General features: G+C 35.6%; 1 protein-coding gene across 3 annotated transcripts in view; it reads left to right on the forward strand.

Moving 5' to 3' along the window:
• The window catches only part of ptc (protein patched), a 313,027-nt gene that overhangs the window by 77,061 nt on the left and 216,693 nt on the right, over window positions 1–19,273 (forward strand). For all 3 annotated transcript variants that reach the window (XM_090414812.1, XM_090414810.1, XM_090414811.1), the window contains exons 7-8: window positions 5,039–5,131; window positions 12,161–12,282. In XM_090414812.1, coding sequence (XP_090270938.1) covers window positions 5,039–5,131; window positions 12,161–12,282 — 215 coding nt within the window. The remainder of the gene's footprint in view (window positions 1–5,038; window positions 5,132–12,160; window positions 12,283–19,273) is intronic.

The raw sequence follows: 19,273 nt of genomic DNA on the forward strand, positions 1-19,273 counted from the left end.
CAGAGAACTCATCATCATCATCAATTTCCTGCCATGTACCCTCAAGAGGTGTACAGGATATGATAGTACTACATGAAAAAATTACATCATTACTAACTTCCTATCTACAATTTTCCTCCAAATCAGTCTGTTACTTGTCAAGGCTTCAACATTATCAGATCTTATATTTCTATCATCTAAGGCACTTTGTACCGTATCAATCCACCTATATCTTGGTCTTCCTCTGGGTCGTTTTCCTGCCAACCTGAGAGAGAACACTTGTTTTGCTAATCTTTTCTCTCCCATTCTATTTAAGTGATCATACCACCTGAGATTCACTCTGTTAATGCATTCCTGGATGCTGACAATGTCAAGTTCTTTCCTAATATCCTCTTTTTTTAATATAATATTGCCATTGATGGTATCTGTTCACGCCTCTAATCTTTCTCAGGACTCTCATATCTGCGGTCTCTAGTCTTTGGTCAAGTGTTTTGCTTCTGCCCCAGCTCTCAGATCCATAAGTTAAAACTGGTTTGGACACTGTCTTGTATACAGCTAATTTAGTGTTCCGACTAATTTCTCTCTTATTCCATATGAATTTATTCAATTGACTTCCCACCATACCAGCTTTGTTGATTCTGTTTTCTATTTCTATATTCAATTTACCATCTTCACTAAAAATTGTGCCTAAGTAGCTGAAATGTATTACTTGTTCCACAGGTTCTCCATTCACAACACAGTTGACATTTTCAATGATTCTGCCTATTTTCATTGTCTTTGTCTTTTTATTGCTGACCTTCATACCATATCTATTACAACAGTTATTCAATTTAGTCAGAGAATCTTGCAGACTTGTAGCGGATTTATTTAGAAGTATAACATCATCCGCATAAAGCAAGAGCTGACATTAACATCTCCAATTTTGATATCATGTTTAATACCACTTTCCTTCATAATGTGATCCATATAGATAATGAATAACAGAGGGGATAATGTACATCCTTGTCTCACACCAGATTTAACATTAAACCATCTTCCTGTACTTCCTTCAATTCTAACTGCTAACTTACAACTTAAATAAAGACTAAGTATTGCTTGATATAATGCCCCATTGACACCATATAACTTTAGCATACTGAATAGCTTCTCTCTTGGCACCTTGTCATATGCCTTTTCCAAATCGACAAAACCCAAATACAGATCCCTGTTATATTCCCATGCTTTCTCGACTATTTGTCGTAAAGTGAAGATCTGATCCTGACAGCCTCTATTTGGCCTGAATCCAGCTTGTTCTTCACCAAGCTTTTCTTCCACAATTCTTCTCAATCGTTTCTCAAGTATACTTGCATAGATCTTGCCAGGAACACTTAGTAGGGAAATACCTCTGTAATTCTCACATTCAGTTTTATTTCCCTTTTTATATATGGGTACTATGAGAGCTCTACTCCAATCATCGGGAATTCGTCCCTCTGTCCAGGCTTTCTGAACTATGCAGTGCAGCCACTGTAAAACTTCTATACCACCATACTTCAGCATTTCTGGTCGAATATCATCCACTCCTGCTGCCTTTCCACATTTTAAGCCTTTGATAGCTTTTTCTACTTCAAGTATGGATATGTATTCCTGACTGCATGTCTGTTCAGTGTTTTTTACTGCTGTGCTGTCATAACTGCTTCTTTCATTTAGCAGTTTTTCAAAGTAATTACTCCATACTTCAAGGATATCCTTTTCTTCCGTTTTCATGTAACCTTTATCATCTCTAACTCCTTTTATAGCACTCTTTCCTCCATTCCTAAGCTTCTTCAACAACCTCCAGAATATTTTGCCACCTTCTTGATATTTATTTTCCATATTCTTGCCAAAGTCCTCCCATGACTTTTGTTTAGCTAGTTTTACACAGTGTTTAGCATTCTTGCATTTGTCTCTGTATTCTCTAAGAGCACAAGCTGACTTATTTGCCAGGAACTTTTGATATGCTTTCTTCTTTTCCTTCACTGCCTCTTTAACTTCCTGTGTCCACCATGGAGTTCTAATTTTTCTATCCTTGCAGACAACCTCACCACATGCCTCTCTGGCTGAATCAATCAAGGTTTTCTTCAAGGCTTGCCACTGAATCTCTAAAGTTTGGTTCCTGTTCTCAATCTCTTTAATTTTTTCTTCAATAATCTTTGTGTATTTTAGTCTACAGTTCACATCTGAGAGCTGCTCAACTTTTATTCGCTTTAAAACTTTCTTTCAAGTTATTCTTTTCAATATGAAATTCAATTTTATCCTGTTCAAGACTAAATAGTGATCACTTCCAATTTCAAATCCTCTGTACACTCGGGTGTCCTGCACCAGGGAGAAAACATCACTATCAACAATAACATAGTCAATGAGACTTTTCTTATTCTTTGCCTCTTCTCTCCATGTGAATTTGTGCACATTTTTATGTTGGAACATGGTGTTAGTAATAACCAGTCCATGTTCTGAAGAGAAATCCAACAGATATTTGCCATTATTATTAGCTTTGCTCTTTTCTCCAAATTTTCCCAAAATATTTTTGTATGTCTCACAATCAATTCCTACTCTGCTATTTAGATCCCCAACAAGGACCACCTTTTCCTTTTTCATTGTGTCAGTTGCTTTTTCTAAAGCCTTCACTTCTACCTTAGTAGAACCTTCTGTGGGACCATAGGCACAAATAAGTCTCATTGTCCAGTTCTCAAGTAGAGTAACGTGGGCAAATATTCTCATATTTGCCCACATTACTCTACTTGAGACTGACTGCCATTCAAGAAGATTTTGTGTTGAATACACTGGCTACTCCTTCTTTTCCTTGATTGTCATTGCCTGAATATAACAGTTTTTACTTATTGCTCAGAAAGATCTCACCAGTGTTTGTCTTTTTTGTTTCAGTCACCCCTATTATGTCGATCTGGTACTTATCTAATTCCTCAGCTTGCTCCATTTCTTTGCCATTCAGGCTTCTTATATTGATAGTACCGATCTTTAACTCTGGTGATGTTGAGTTGGGGTGTGTTTTCAGATTTGTTCAAGTAGCTGACTTTTCGCTGTTCGCCCTGGTTCCCTGGCGAAAACAACAGGGGGCCTTGTTTAACCGGGCGACGCCCCAGCCGGCATGAAATTTTGTCATGTTGTACCATCATTTTTTATTTTGGTTTAACCAATAAGAATACAATTTGGTCGGCTAAATCCTAAATTGCCAGCCCATCCTCGTTCATTCAGTATCCAAGTAGATACCCAACAGGGTGCACCACGAGAAGGTGAGGATTGGACATTAGGTCAGAAGCCCTGGTCGGTTCTTCGCATTCCTTTAAAGGCTATGTGGAGGTCTCATCTCAGTTATACAGCTTTGACCCTTAAGCACCCAACTGTAGACTACTATTGTTGTAAGATAAGAATATCTAGAAATGGGAGACACTTGCTGCTTCTCCTTCAAGGATAAAATTTAATTCTAAGATGAACTGAATTAAAATTCTCCAGAAATTCGTAAAGCTCAGAAAAGAAAGAGGTTCCATATAGCAAATATATCAGCATATTGAAGCCAAATAGGAAGCTTAGGGCGGAAGATATTAAGAATGTGTTGTTTGAAATGTTACATGTATTAGTTAGCAAAAGTTGGAGAAATAGAAGATCCCATTGCAGTTCCTTCAATCTATTTGTAAAGCTTATTTTGCTAATAAAAATAACCTGCATTTATAGAAAAGTCGAATAATTTTAAAATGTTATGAGGAAAATCATTATGCAATAATTCTAATGTATCAGGGAGATATTTGTAAATAGCAAACCTACATCAAATAGGCAGTAAAGATATTCCTGAAACTTTGTTCTTGAGATCTTCATCCTTTGTTAAATCAGAATTTCTGGTAAACAATAAAAGAACTTTTGACAGATGTTTTGTAAGTTTATAAATTGAGCAGTCAGTGCAATTTACTTGAGGTCTATCCAACTTATAAACTACTTTCATAATTAAGAAACCAAACTGTTTTGTTTCTTAATTATCAAACAATTACATTTATAGACATTATCTTGGTCTATTTCTTTGTGACTGCAAACTATTAGAATTTAAGTTGCCGAAATTTTTTTTCACTTCGTTATAAATGAAAGATCCCAAGAAATTATATTCTTATTTAATCTTTTATTCAGGTATAAGCAAACAAAGTTTGCACCTGAAGTATCTTCACGACTAGGCTATAGTATATGGAAGCTAATGACTTCACATTAATTGCCTTAATATCCCATAATACAAAAAATACACATCCTTTCAGGCACGTGTAATGCAATGCATTATGAGATACTAAGGCAATTAATGTGAGATTGTTAGCTTCTATATACAAATACCCTTGTCATGAAGATACTTCACATTGTGCCAACTTTGCTTGCTTACACTTGGTTAAAGGAATAAATGAGAATATAATTTCTTGGCATGTTTAATTTATTATATTAGAATTCAGTTTCCTAAAATCTAATAGTTTGCCTGTCTCTTTGCAATGAGAATGATCATGAAGCAGCTGAAAATTCTGCCATAATAAATAAGTTTCTTAGCCAACTGATTCTTTAATTTAATCATCATTACATCTTCCACTTAGTTGTCACTTAAAATCAAATAGCTTTTCTTAATAAGTCAGCATTTCTTTGAAGATGATTAAAGTAAATTATTTAACCTTGACACCAGAAGATAGGTGCAGCAGTTGACAATTATTAATTTCCACATTTCAAATAGCTGTTTCTCCAGATAACTTTACGTGCATTAAGTATTAGTATTTAGCATTAGTATTACTTCAACCCTCCATGGAGTCCAAAGACTTATTCTGGGAGGTTGAACACTCACTGACTACAATAACTATCATATGTTTTTTATAACTAAGTAAATGTGTGTGTGATCAATGTTTTATTAAAATATCTGGTAAAGGAAGTTATGACATAGGCACTGCTGTATTTAAAGGCATATTACAAAACATGAAAAAGACTGGTGATTTTTGTGAATACATTTTAAGATATTTATGTATTGAGGCAATTTGCTGAGTATATTTTTACCATATGTTTACTATTATAGGCAGGAATTACCACAGCATACCAAGAAAAGCCATGTTTAAATCCTGAAGACCAGTTATGTCCTGAAACTGCACCTAATAAACACACTCGTCAGGTAATTATAAATTTTAAATATATGAAGTTAACTTTAATACCTTACCAAACCAATTACCTGTTCTATTCAAGATATGTTTGATACGGCTACAGTTTGATTCATTAAACCATTAAAAGTATTAAACCATCATTCTAAAGAAAACTACCTAGGAGTGAACTAATCTAGGCAGGGTTGAACATGTCACTCACACTCTTTAGAGGAAAAGTTCAAGTCCTCTGTACTAATGACTCGTTATGCTTACTGGTCATTTAATGCATGAACTTAGATAGGTGTATATATGTGGCTCAGCAATGAAATCACTAGTACATATTTTATTTCTTCCAAGTGCAGCTTTGCTGAAATAAAAAGTCAGCAAAGCTGCACTAAGAAATGCAAACTTTTTTGAAACTAAACAGATCCACTTGATAAATATCAATCTCATTTGCAACTTCACTACATTTCTTTTGATCACTAATCTTTGAAATTATACCTGTTCTTTCTGAGTGAAAGTTGACCATTTGGTTTTCCAAATTGCTACTACCTATGGTTTTTACCAGATCTGCTCATCTTAACTGGCATCAATAATTCCTCTACAGTCTTTTAAATCCATTGAAATACATACAGTAACTACTCACTATCCCTTCACTGTTCAGCTCCAAACTCACAAATTTCTCCTTTTCCTCCTCATTTATCTCCCTCCACTACTGCTCTCTGGAACAGTCTCCTGTCTTTTGTGTTTCCCACAGAATACAATCCATAGTTCTTCAAACTAGATGTAAACAAGTTTTTTTTTTTTTCTCACTCATCCACATTTCTAACTTACTATAAGTTACTCAATCTCAAGTCCAGTTTAGAATCTTCTTTCCTTTAAACTTTTTACTTCATTTTGGCAAATTTGTTTGCTCTGTTGCTCTTCTTGTGTTGAGTTTCTTTTATGATTGTTGAAATAGGTACTCTTTCTTTTGCTTGTTGCTTTACCAAGGATGAAATCTTAGCTGTAGCTCAGCTTAGTTAATCTCATAGAGGAATATATTCATATTTAATTGGCCAAGGTAAGTGTCCAGTTATTGTTTGAAAGAATCATCTTTTGTACAGCCAATGTTTGTACAATAAAATTCTTCTCCATTTCTGCTACAAAACATTGCAAACCACCACTAATTTGATTTTGAAGTACTAGTTTGCTTTAAAAAAATGACGGAAGGGATGATTTTCGTCAATTTTTTAGCTGAAATGGTGAATTGGTAACAAAATTTGATGAAAATGAAAATTTTGACATTATATAAATCATTGATATGGCTAGTTATTTATAACCAAAAGGGAACAGTCCATGTGCTGAAGTATTTTATTTTTATTTTATTTTTTCAATTGTAAAATATGAAATAAATATCACATCAAATAATTTATTCGCAAATAGTACATGTTGTGACTTCAAGTTCATTTTTATTTATTTTTTCTTCAGCGAGAAATTGGAAAAATCTTGAGCTATATAGATAACAAAATATTTTGATCTGTATGGTATCGCTTAAGTTATAAAAAAAAAATTGTGTTATTAAAGGCAAAATGGTTAATTAGCTATCTTTCAAAGTTGATTATGCTAGTCACTATTCCTTTTCATTCATCTATATCACCTTTTGTTGAATGACTTCCATCCATCAGTATTTTCCAAGAAACTACAATCTGTCATTTTAAAAAATGATAATATATGACCTGTGCCAGGGAGTTGGCATCTGCTTTGACATATTTTTTTAACATGAGTCTTGCATTGGGTCGAGTTCCGAAGGAGTTGAAGGAGGGCAAGATTGTGCTACTTCATAAGGGAGTGATAGAATTCGAGCATCAAATTTTAGGCCTATATGTGTTTGTCAGAGGTTGTGGTTAAGGTGTTTGAGAGACTGCTTAGAACCAGGATACAGAATTGGGTTGACAACCATGGTATTATCTTTGATGGACAGCATGAATTTGCTAAAGGGAGGTCATGTAATCTACTTACTTATTACAATAAGGTGACTGCTTCCTTGGGCAGAGGAGAGGGATACACAGTAATATACTTATATTTCACAAAGGCTTTTGATAGATTACTGCATGATAAGTTGATAGTCAAACTAGAGCAGATGGGGTTGGATATTAAATTAGTGCATTGGATTAGCGACTGGCTATCTGATAGTATCAGCAAGTTGTGTATGGGGGAGCAATATCCGGGAAGAAGAAAGTCACTAGTGGTTTGCCTCAGGGGTCTGTTTTAGGGCCATTGCTATTTAACCTGTATGTTAATGATATTGGTGAAGATTTGGATGGGGATATTCAGTTGTTTACAAATGATGCAAATTTGGAAGAATTATGAGGAGTAGAACAGATACTGTGGCCTTAAAAGACTTGAATAGACTGAGTGAATGTGCATGGGAGTGAGAATGTCCTTTAAATGTTGCAAAATGTAAGGTTTTAAAATTTGGGAAACAAAGATGAGATATGGAATTTATGCTTGGTGGAGTAAATAAGAGATCTTGGGGTGATAGTGGATAAGGATCTACAATTTAGAGGGCAACACAACAAATTCTGGGAATGATGTGGAGGATGCTGACTTGTAGGAGTAAGGAGATTCTTGTTCCATTGTATAAGGCTTTGACATGGACTACTGTTTCCAGATTTGGTCACCTAGTTCTCAAAAGGACGAAGAGATGTTGGAAAGGGTCCAGAGGAGACCGATCGAAATGGTTCCTGATCTCTGGAATGTTGAATATGAGGAAAAGTTGAGAAGATACCATTTACAGAGTCTAGTGGATAGGAGAAAGATGGGTGATATGATAGAGACATAAAAGTTGGTAAGGGGTTGTCATAGGATCAACGTTGAAGAGGTTTTACAGCAAACGGTGGGAGATCAGAGGGAACAAGAGGTCATTCCTGGAAGTTGTATAAGGAGAGTGAGAAGCAGGTTTTTTGCATGCAGATTTGCGAATGATTGGAATACCTTCCATGAGAGTGTGGCATCTACAGAAAATTTGAGTGTATTTAAGGTGAGGTATGAGGCGCTGTGTGTGCAAAAGGATCTCCTGGATCTTTGACTCCATGTGGTCTTAGAGTAACATGAATTTGGGATTTAGCCAAACAAATTGTATTCTTATTGGTTAAACCAAAATAAAAAAATGATGGTACAACATGACAAAATTTCATGCCGGCTGGGGCGTTGCCCGGTTAAACAATGCCCGCATCGTTTTTGCCAGGGAACCAGGGCGAACAGTGAAAAGTCAGCTACTGGAACAAATCTGAAAACACACCCCAACTCAACATCACCAGAGTTAAAAATTAGTACTATCAACATAAGAAGCCTGAATAGCAAAGAAATGGAGCTAGCTGAGGAATTAGATAAGTACCAGATCGACATAATAGGGGTGACAACAACCCCTGATGAGATCTTTCTGAGCAATAAATACAAAATGTTATATTCAGGCAATGACAATCAAGGAAAAGAAGTAGCCATAGTATTCAACACAAAATACGAAGCTAATCTTCTTGAATGGCAGGCTGTCTCAAGTAGAGTGATGTGGGCAAATATGAGAATGGGGAACTGGACAATGAGACTTATTTGTGCCTATGGTCCCACAGAAGGTTCTACTAAGGTAGAAGTGGAGGAATTTTTTGATGCTTCAGAAAAAGCATCTGACACAATGAAAAGGAAAAGTTGGTCCTTGTTGGGGATCTAAATAGCAGTGCAGGAAATGATTGTGAGACATACAGAAATATTTTGGGAAAATTTGGAGAAAAGAGCAAAGCTAATAATAAAGGCAAATATCTATTGGATTTCTGCTCAGGACATGGATTGGTTATTACTAACACCATGTTCCAACATAAAAATGTGCACAAATTCACATGGAGAAAAGAGGCTAGGAATAAGAAAAGTCTCATTGACTATGTTATTGTTGATAGTGATGTTTTCTCCCTGGTGCAGGACACCAGAGTGTACAGAGGATTTGAAATTGGAAGTGATCACTATTTAGTATTGAGCAGGATAAAATTGAATTTCATATTGAAAAGAATAACATGTAAGAAAGTTTTAAAGCGAATAAAAGTTGAGCAGCTCTCAGATGTGAACTGCAGACTAAAATACACAAAGATTATTGAAGAAAAAATGAAAGAGTTTGAGAACAGGAATCAAACCTTGGAGATTCAGTGGCAAACTCTCAAGAAAACATTGATTGATTCTGCCAGAGAAGCATGTGGTGAGGTTGTCTGCAAGGATAGAAAAATAGAAAAACTTCCATGGTGGACACAGAAAGTTAAAGAGGCAGTGAAGTAAAAGAAGAAATCATATCAAAAGTTCCTGGCAAAGAAGTCAGCTTTTGCTCTTAGAGAATACAGAGACAAATGTAAGAATGCTAAACACTGTGTAAAACTAGCTAAACAAAAGTCATGGGAGAACTTTGGCATAGAAAATAAATATCAAGAAGTTGGTAAGATATTCTGGAGGTTGTTGAAGAAGCTTAGAAATGGAGGAAAGAGTGCTGTAAAAGGAGTTAGAGATGATAAAGGTGACATGAAAACCAGGAGAAAAAGATATCCTTGAAGTATGGAGTAATTACTCTGAAAAACTGCTAAATGAAACAAGCAGTGATGACAACGCAGTGGTAAAAAACACCGACCAGGCATTTAGTCAGGAATACGTATCCATACTTGAAGTAGAAAAAGCCATCAAAGGCTTGAAATGTGGAAAGGCAGCAGGAGTAGATGATATTCGACCAGAAATGCTGAAGTATAGGTATAAAAGTCTTATAGTGGCTGCACCACATAGTTCAGAAAGCCTGGGCAGAGGGACGAATTCCCGATGATTGGAGTAGAGCTCTAATAGTGCCCATATATAAAAAGGGAAATAAAACTGAATGTGAGAATTACAGAGGTATTTCCCTACTGAGTGTTCCTGGCAAGATCTATGCAAGTATACTTGAAAAACCGTTGAGAAGAATTGTGGAAGAAAAGCTTGGTGAAGAACAAGCTGGATTCAGGCCAAATAGAGGCTGTCAGATCAGATCTTCACTTTACGACAAATAGTCGAGAAAGCATGGGAATATAACAGGGATCTGTATTTGGGTTTTGTCGATTTGGAAAAGGCATATGACAAGGTGCCAAGAGAGAAGCTATTCAGTATGCTAAAGTTATATGGTGTCAATGGGGCATTATATCAAGCAATACTTAGTCTTTATTTAAGTTGTAAGTTAGCAGTTAGAATTGAAGGAAGTACAGGAAGATGGTTTAATGTTAAATCTGGTGTGAGACAAGGATGTACATTATCCCCTCTGTTATTCATTATCTATATGGATCACATTATGAAGGAAAGTGGTATTAAAGATGATATCAAAATTGGAGATGTTAATGTCAGCTCTTTGCTTTATGTGGACGATGTTATACTTCTAAATAAATCCACTACAAGTTTGCAAAATTCCCTGACTAAATTGAATAACTGTTGTAATAGATATGGTATGCAGGTCAGCAATAAAAAGACAATGATAATGAAAATAGGTAGAATCCTTGAAAATGTCAACTGTGTTGTGAACGAGGAACCTGTGGAACAAGTAAAACATTTCACCTATTTAGGCATGATTTTTAGTGAAGATGGTAAATTAAATATGGAAATAGACAACAGAATCAATAAAGCTGGTGTAGTAGGAAGTCAACTGAATAAATTCCTATGGAATAAGAGAGAAATTAGTCGGAACACTAAATTAGCTGTATATAAGACAGTCTTCCAACCAGTTTTAACTTATGGATCTGAGAGGTGTGTCAGAAATAAAACACTTGACCAATGACTAGAGACCGCAGCTATGAGAGTCCTGAGAAAGATTAGAAGCGTGAACAGATGGCATCAATGGCAATATCATGTTACAAACGAGGATATTAGGAAAGAACTTGACTTTGTCGGCATCCAGGAATGCGTTAGCAGAGCTAATCTCAGGTGGTATGATCACTTAAACAGAATGGGCGAAGAAAGATTAGCAAAACTAGTGTGCTCTTCTAGGTTGGAATGAAAACAACCCAGAGGAAGACCAAGATATAGATGGATTGATAAGGTACAATGTGCCTTAGACGATAGAAATATAAGATCTGATAATGATAATATTGGAGTCTTGACAAGTGATAGACTGATTTGGAGGAAAATTGTAGATAGGAAGTTAGTAATGGTGTAAATTTTTCATGTAGTACTATCATATCCTGTACACCCCTTAAGAGTACATGTCAGGAATTTTTTGATGATGATGAAAAACATGCCTATAATCAACTAGTATTTTCACACCCAAAAAAAACAAAAAAACAGTTTACTATAGGTTTTTACCCTTTTGGTGAAAGGTAAATATTAAAAAAATATTAAATATTGCTTTTGTCTGCCCAAGTACCATAATTGTAGATACAGATGAAATGATTTCATGTGAATTGACATGGAATGAATTAAACTCTCTCTCTCTCACTGACCCACACGCACACTTGTGTATATCTCTATCCACAAAAGTTTGAAAAGCAATAGTATGCAAGTAATGTGGATAGGTTCAACTAAGTTATATAGAGAAGATGAAAGTTTTACATTTACTTTAGAACAAAAAAAATTACAGGTTGTAATTTTTTGGGGAAAGATAGTAGTGAATGAAAAGAATTAGATAATTATTTTTAGTAGAGCATGTGAACTTTAAAAAAGATTTAGTATTTCTGCCCAAATGAGTACAGCATGTAGTATTCAAATAGATTGAGAATTTACTTAGGGATAATTTGGGCTCCTAATTAAAAATAATAAAAGGAGTAAAATGAACAAATAAATAAAAAAGGAAACTTTTTTATTATTAAATTAAAGATGTAATATTTATACCAAAAATTGTAAGGATGCTATGATTATTTGTATTGCTATTTTTCCTAAAAATAAGAAAATGAGTGTTTTTTATGAATTGGTGCATAAATTCTTATAAAATCATATATCACAAAATATGTAATCTACTTAACAATTTTTGTTTTAATTAAGTTTTAGATGTATATTATATTTGTATTATTTATATGCTTTATATCTTAATATTTTAGATTCCTGATATAGGTGCAGAATTAACAGGTGGATGTTATGGGTTTGCTACAAAATTCATGCACTGGCCAGAAGATGTAATAGTTGGTGGTGTTACCAAAAACAAAACAGGTCACATCATAAGGTAATTTATTATTATGAATTGTATTATTAAAGCTTCTGTTTTATATCCATCAATATAGTCAAATCTTACTTTTACAAACATCATTGTGGTGAACTCACTCACTCCTAGCAGATCAGCAAAAAGTCGTGGCCAAAGCCACATATTCGTCAAGGAAATTCACTATGACAAACCATTTCCTATAACATTCTTTTGATCTCTACATAAGTGAGTTTGATCTCTACTATAAGTGAGAATTAACTTAATAGCATTGAATCCATTCTTAAGCCATCTTGAGAGAATGGACTCTAATTTATTTTTAATAAATTCTTTATATTATTATTATTATTATTATTGTTCCGGGAAACTCCAAGGAGTCGACAGACTCATCGAGGGAGGCCCTAACATCATGTCAAGAACAACTATTCAACATTCACACAGTATCTATCATACCTTGTCTTGAACTCATTCACGGTCGTAGCACCCACAACAGACTCTGGAAGCTTATTCCACTCATTTACCACTCTCCAAGTAAAGAACCTAGCTCTAACACCCTTGTCAACCACGCCCTTGCCCAGCTTCCATGCATGGCCCCTAGTCCTCCCACCACCAGTCATATTTTCAAAAATATCTTCTGGATCAATCTTATAAAAACCCTTCAGTAATTTGAATGTCTCAATCATATCACCCCTCTTTCGCCTATCGTTCAATTTCTGCAACCCACAAATCTTCAACCTATTCTCATAAGGTTCATTCCACAGACCTTCTATCATCTTGGTCACTCGTCTCTGGACCCTCTCCACTTCCTCCCCATCACGAAGAAACCCTGGTGCCCATAGCTGGGCACAGAAGTCCAGATGGGGTCTTATCAAGGCTCGATACAGAGGAACAACAACTTGTTCGTCTCTGCATGTTAAAGTATTTTTCAGAAGCCAAGTGATTTGGTGAGCTGTTTTAGTTACTTTTGCAATGTGCCCCCTAAACTTCAACTCCCTATCCACCAAAACTCCCAAATCCCTGGCCTCATCAATCTCCTGGAGTATGATTCCACCAATGCGATATACTGCTGCTATTCTTTTCACCCCAAAGTGCACAACCTTACACTTTGCCACATTAAATTGACATCCATTTTTCCTAGCCCAGTCCTCCAAACTATCCAAATCATCCTGTAAAATTTTGACATCTTGTGCACTCACAATTGCTCTACCCAACTTTGCATCATCAGCAAACAAGTGAACACTTCCTCTCAGATCCTTTCCAATATCATTGATGAACAAATTGAAAAGCAGTGGTCCAAGAACAGAGCCCTGTGGCACTCCACTAGTCACAAGACGTCTTTTAGACTCCACTCCTGAATAAACCACTCTTTGATATCTCTCCTTCAACCACCCTCTTATCCATCTCACCAACCCTATAATATAACTAGTATTAATACTGAAAATTTCCTACAGAACTGCTTAACCACAGAAACCTACATGTACATCAATTATTCAAGAAATTCAGCCTTTGTGACTGTATGGGGGGGGGTAGCAAAAGTTAATTAATGCATAGTTGAATGCAGTGATAATAAAAGTATCAAGAGTTGACTAAAATGCACTGAAGGTTCAAGATAATCTAAAGAGGACTGCAAATTGCATATTCAAATAAATCTTATGGTTACAAGTAGGATTGTCATTATGGGTGAGTTCAGGTATGGGGATATAGACTGAAGGTAGGAGCAGTGGCACACTCAGAATTTAATCTTGGGCAGGTGGGGGTGGGAGAGGATGGGTTGAGTAGACGATTTGAGATTAGACACTATGCATTGTATACAACCTATGACTGAGCATCTGCAGTGATCGCTAATACATAATACCCATGATCTCCTCTGGTCAGGCTCGGGCAAACAAAGTAGCGCTCGGTCTGCTCAAGCACTATCGTGTTCGCCTTGCATTCACAGCAGCCGTGATTCCTGAGAGCTATAGGGTATTCCCACCTTATGCGACTGCTAATTCATAAGTAGTATAGAAATAGAAGACACTTTTCCTAGAAAATATAAGAATAGAAGAATCTTTTCCTAATTTTAATTAGGAAAAGATTTTTGGAAAATTTTCTAGTTTTTTTTGTTTTTTTGGGGGTCCCCTACCCCCTGGGTGTGCCACTGGGTAGGAGCAAGTGTACAAGATGAGGGGGGGGGGGTCAATTATTTATAGAGTTACTATGGGATAACTGTATGTGATGAAAAGCACTCATGGTATAAGAATATCAGATCTAGTAATAGCATCTGAGAATATGTATTGTTATGTGGGAACCTCTATCTTTGTGGGAATCCACAAAGGCTCATTTGTGGGGCTGGACCATTACTAAGATAATGCTTATCACACCCTTCTTTAAACTTGTTCACTGAAAAAGTACTTTGACTACTACCAACCCATTCTATCATTTTACTCTCTAAGCAAAACATCAGTTGTGATGTTTTGCTTCAATATCAGTTGTGATGCCATTGTTAATCATGCTATTGCACAACTTCTAGGAGTAATCGTTTATCATCTGAGGAATATGATAGAAACAACATATCCCTCTCCACCCACCCTGTTTCTGCCTGTCAACTATGTAACCCACAAAAACTTCAGCTTGCCATCATAAGGAGCACTTTTTAAGACCAGGTATTCCACAGTTGCCATTGGTAAATAGAACTAACAGTTACCAGAAACTACTCACTTTTATTCCTGATGCTTCTAGCATTAGTATATATGAATTTCAGTATACTCTTGTGCCCCACAGCTAGTAGTCTTTGTTCAGTCCATTTCTCACACTCACTCATTGGCAATGGGGGCACGTACACATTCTTACCAGATCCCCACATTCCAGTAGCTTTAGTTTCTCTGATTTTGCACTTCTAGTTTCTTACTGAACAACTCTTTCTCCACACCTAATTTCAAACCCATTCAAGCAAAATCCATTAGTTTTATGTATAAGTCTGTAGATGTATGGAATTCATTCCGTACATCTACAGACTACACATATTCCCCCTGCATTAACCTGTGTAAAATGACTACCCTTCTTTTCAGTTCACTCCTATCATACCATAGCAACAGACTCACAATCTTAACAGTGAATTTTCCTTTCATTTCCTTCATTAACCCATTCCATCATCTCTTGTTCCACACTTGTCACCCTTCAAATCATTCATACTTGCGAAAACAGTGAGTTCTTTCTCTTAGTGCACTTTCAGACCACTATCTTTCACCTTTGTACCTGAAAAACGTGATTTTGTCATGCTCTTATCAAAAATGTATATAATTGAGACAATTTATTTGCCTCCAGTTGGGGATGAGAGAGATCATGCAATTTCAGTTTGGAAGATGACAATGTTGAGAACTTTGAATAAAAAAAAAAAAGATATGTGTGGAACTATAAGGAAGATAATTATGAGAAAGAGAAAGGGCAGCTTGAAGCTCCTTGGCATGAAAAACTGTATGATGATAGTAATAATAATACGAGAAATAATACAGAGTTGGTATAGAGACATCAGTAGTGTATGGGAAATGGTTATGGGATGCCTCAAGGAAGCTGTAACTAACTGCATCCCCAGAGTTAGGAGAATAAATTGCATGGTGGTTACATTCACGAATAAAGCTTTGAAGATTTGCATAAAAAGAAAATGTGGATTCCAATACTGGGAGAAAGATAACTAAGACCAGGAGTAGCATAAAAAGCAGGCCAGGAGAGTGACATTGTGAGAGAGGAAGGCCAAAATGGAGTATGAATAGAATTAGCCTTATATGTAATTGGAAGTCAAAGAATTTTTTAATTGCATGGCAAGTAAAAGGAAAAATAACCATTAAACCATCTTAGGAAAGTGAGATGCTACAGAAAAATATTTGAGGTATTAATAAGCAATCACATTTAGAGAAATGTATATACCAAGCAAATGTATTAACTATCTGGATTGGAGTATTATCTAACTATCTAGTAGGAGTATTAAAGCACTTCTAAGAACTTGATTTGAATGTTGCTGTGGGATTGGATGGGATATCAGTAAGGATGCTGAAGGAATGGGCAAGAGAATTAGCAGTGCCTCTGACTTGGTTATTCTGCTTGTCTCAACACTAGCATAATTCCTAAAGAGCAGGAGGAGGCCAAGATGATTCAATTATACATGGTTAGAGTCAGGACAGAAGCAACTAATTATAGACTGATTAGTATGTCTAGAGTGGTGATTAAGTTAGTGTTGGAGAAGCTAATTGGGATGTACATCTAGAGGTAGCTATCTATCCACCTCTGGATGCATGGCTTTATTTAAGGCAGGTTTGGCAATTTGTTTGTTTTATATTAGAGTGATTGCATAGTTGGATAAAGGGAATAGGTATACTGCAGTCCCTTTGGATTTTGCCAGGGCATTTGACAGGATTATGCATGGGAAGTTGTTATACAAATCAGAGTGGCGGGTATGCAAAATTGAATTATGACATGGATAGGAGAGTATCTGACAACAGGTATCAGAGTAATGTAGGAAAGTGCCCAAGTCTAAGAAAAAGAGGGTGACTTACATCTGTACTTAAGCCATTGTTGTTTAACTTATAATGATATTGGGATTCATCTGGATAGTAATATACTATTATTTGCTTGTGTTACAAAGTTATGGTGATAAGTGACATTTCTAATACTGAATCTTTGATTCTTGATCAATGACAATTGATTGGAAACCTCCCAAAGTGTTACCAATAGGACCAAACTTGTAGGCAGGCACTGGCTTCCTAATTGAATAATTATAGTGCAGAGAGCATGCTCAGCCTGGCTACCAACTACACTGCTGCACATAAGATTGTTTTTAGGCAGGAGGTGAATTTTGTCATCTGGTGTGAGACCACTGCTTTGCTTATTGGAGACTTGAAGTAGTAGTAGTTTGATTAAGTTCCATGTTTGGTTTAATATAATACTTCTGTATTATATTAAAAAACTTTTTAATACGTAAATATTTCGTCTTACATATCATAATTTTGATAATTGTCAGTACAATTATCAAAGCAAAATAGGAACTAAATTAAAAAAAAAAACACATTAGCACACATGTTTAAATTGGAATCCCTCTATGTATATGGTCGCGTAGCGAGGCCAGATTTGTGAGGTTTGATGTGACGGATGCAGTCTTGATGTTCAGAGATACGTTTATTTATAGATCTTCCTGTTTGTCCATAGTAAGATAATTTACAAGAACATGGTAGTTCGTATATGCCAGGTAGTATCATTGGTGTTTGTCTTTTGGGGGAAGGTAACAAGTTGCGAATTTGGTTGATGGGTTTATAGGTAGGAACAAGTTTGTATTTATTCATAATGTTTGCCAAGCATTCAGAGATGCCTTTAATATATGGTAGGAGACCTGTGGGCTTCTTGTCTCTAATGAGTTGCAGGAGAGTGGTTAATTATTTTTTGGGTAATTTTTGAATTATATCCATTTAGTCGAGCTGTTTCTTTGATAATTTCCAATTGTGGGAATTCTGAAGAATCTCTTCTTTTAGAGATTTTTCAGAGGAACAAATGTTGTGTGCTCTGGATACTAGAGATTTTACAATGGCATATTTTTGTGATGGATGATGAACCGATGTGTTATGGGTATAATGACCTGAAAAATTAGTTTCCAGTAGACCGAAGTGGAAATGGAACCATCTTGTTTATGTTCGATGTGTACATCAAGAAAGAAAATTCCTTTTTGATGATTTTTTTATTTTTTATTTTTTCCCTAGTGTGAACTTGATTCAAGGAATGTAGGTTGTTGATATTTTTTAGAAATGAGTAGAATTCTTGTTCTGTGACTCCAGACATCATCAACATATCGTAACCAGATTGTTGGTTTAGGGTCAAGAGCAAAACTTCTATCTTCTAAGTGTTCATGAAAAAAATTGGCTAAGTTAGATGATAAGGGTGAGCTCATCGATGAGCTCCTTTCATGTGAAGTAACCTGAAGTGATTGTAAATTTCAATAATTCAACAATATCGTATGGAAATTTTTGGTTTACAATTCTATTGTCTCTTTGTGAGGGATATTAGTGAAGAGAGAGAGAGAGAGAGAGACATTGTCGAAGCTTACTAACATGTCTGTATTGTCAGTTTAATATCTTTTATTCTTGTAAGGAATTCTATGGAGTTTTTTTAATTGAAGAAAGTCTTATTCCTTCAATGAGAACTAACAGCACAGAAGAGTAACTAATTAGGAAAACTTCAATTGAAATAGGTAAGCTGAATGCCAGAATTGCATTTTTTAAGAAGTGCAGACACAACAAGTTAATTCCAACCTTTGCTAAAATAAAGGAAGTCATTAAATTGCCAGGTGCACATACAGTATATCAAAAAGTTAGCCATTCCTTGTTACTTAATCAGTTATGAGTTTCAAAACTGGAATTGGTATTAAATATGAAAACAACAGAATTGGAAGCTGATCTGTCAAATACATTAAATTAAGACTTGCTACATATGGTTATTAATATTTCAAAGAGTGTGAGCACTAAAGCATTTGAAAAAAGCAACCCAAATCTCGATAAAAAGAAAATACTTAACGTTGTTGGAATGAACTAAGAAAAATACAACCAAATCACCTACTGACAAATGGGTTGTAAACTTATCTGATTCTCCTCTAACCAAAGATGAACTGAATGTGCTAGCACGAGGTCATAAGTTTGCAATTTCACCAAAATGTATTCCTTATTTACATTTCGTACACAACATTGAAAGGAAAACACCAATCATCTGTCTAGCATTGAAGCCAGTAGACTAAGTTTAGAAATAGCCAAAGTGATCTATGATGCCAATCAGCAGAGTTGAATATTCCACTATCAGAATTTAAAGCTCTGAAATCCTTAAAACGAAATAGTAACATGGTTACCACCAAAGCAGACAAAGACAATACTACTGTAGTCTTAGATGCTAAATCAAACCATAAAATGAATTTACTACTTTGTGATCGCAATACATACTCGCAGCTTAATTATGATCCTACTAAAAGACTCAAGTTACTGGATGAAACAACATCCATAGA

The sequence above is a fragment of the Typopeltis vanoorti genome, chromosome 25 (genome assembly GCF_054136105.1).
Source record: "Typopeltis vanoorti isolate ZY-2024b chromosome 25, IOZ_Tvanoo_1.0, whole genome shotgun sequence".
NCBI lineage: Eukaryota > Metazoa > Arthropoda > Arachnida > Uropygi > Thelyphonidae > Typopeltis > Typopeltis vanoorti.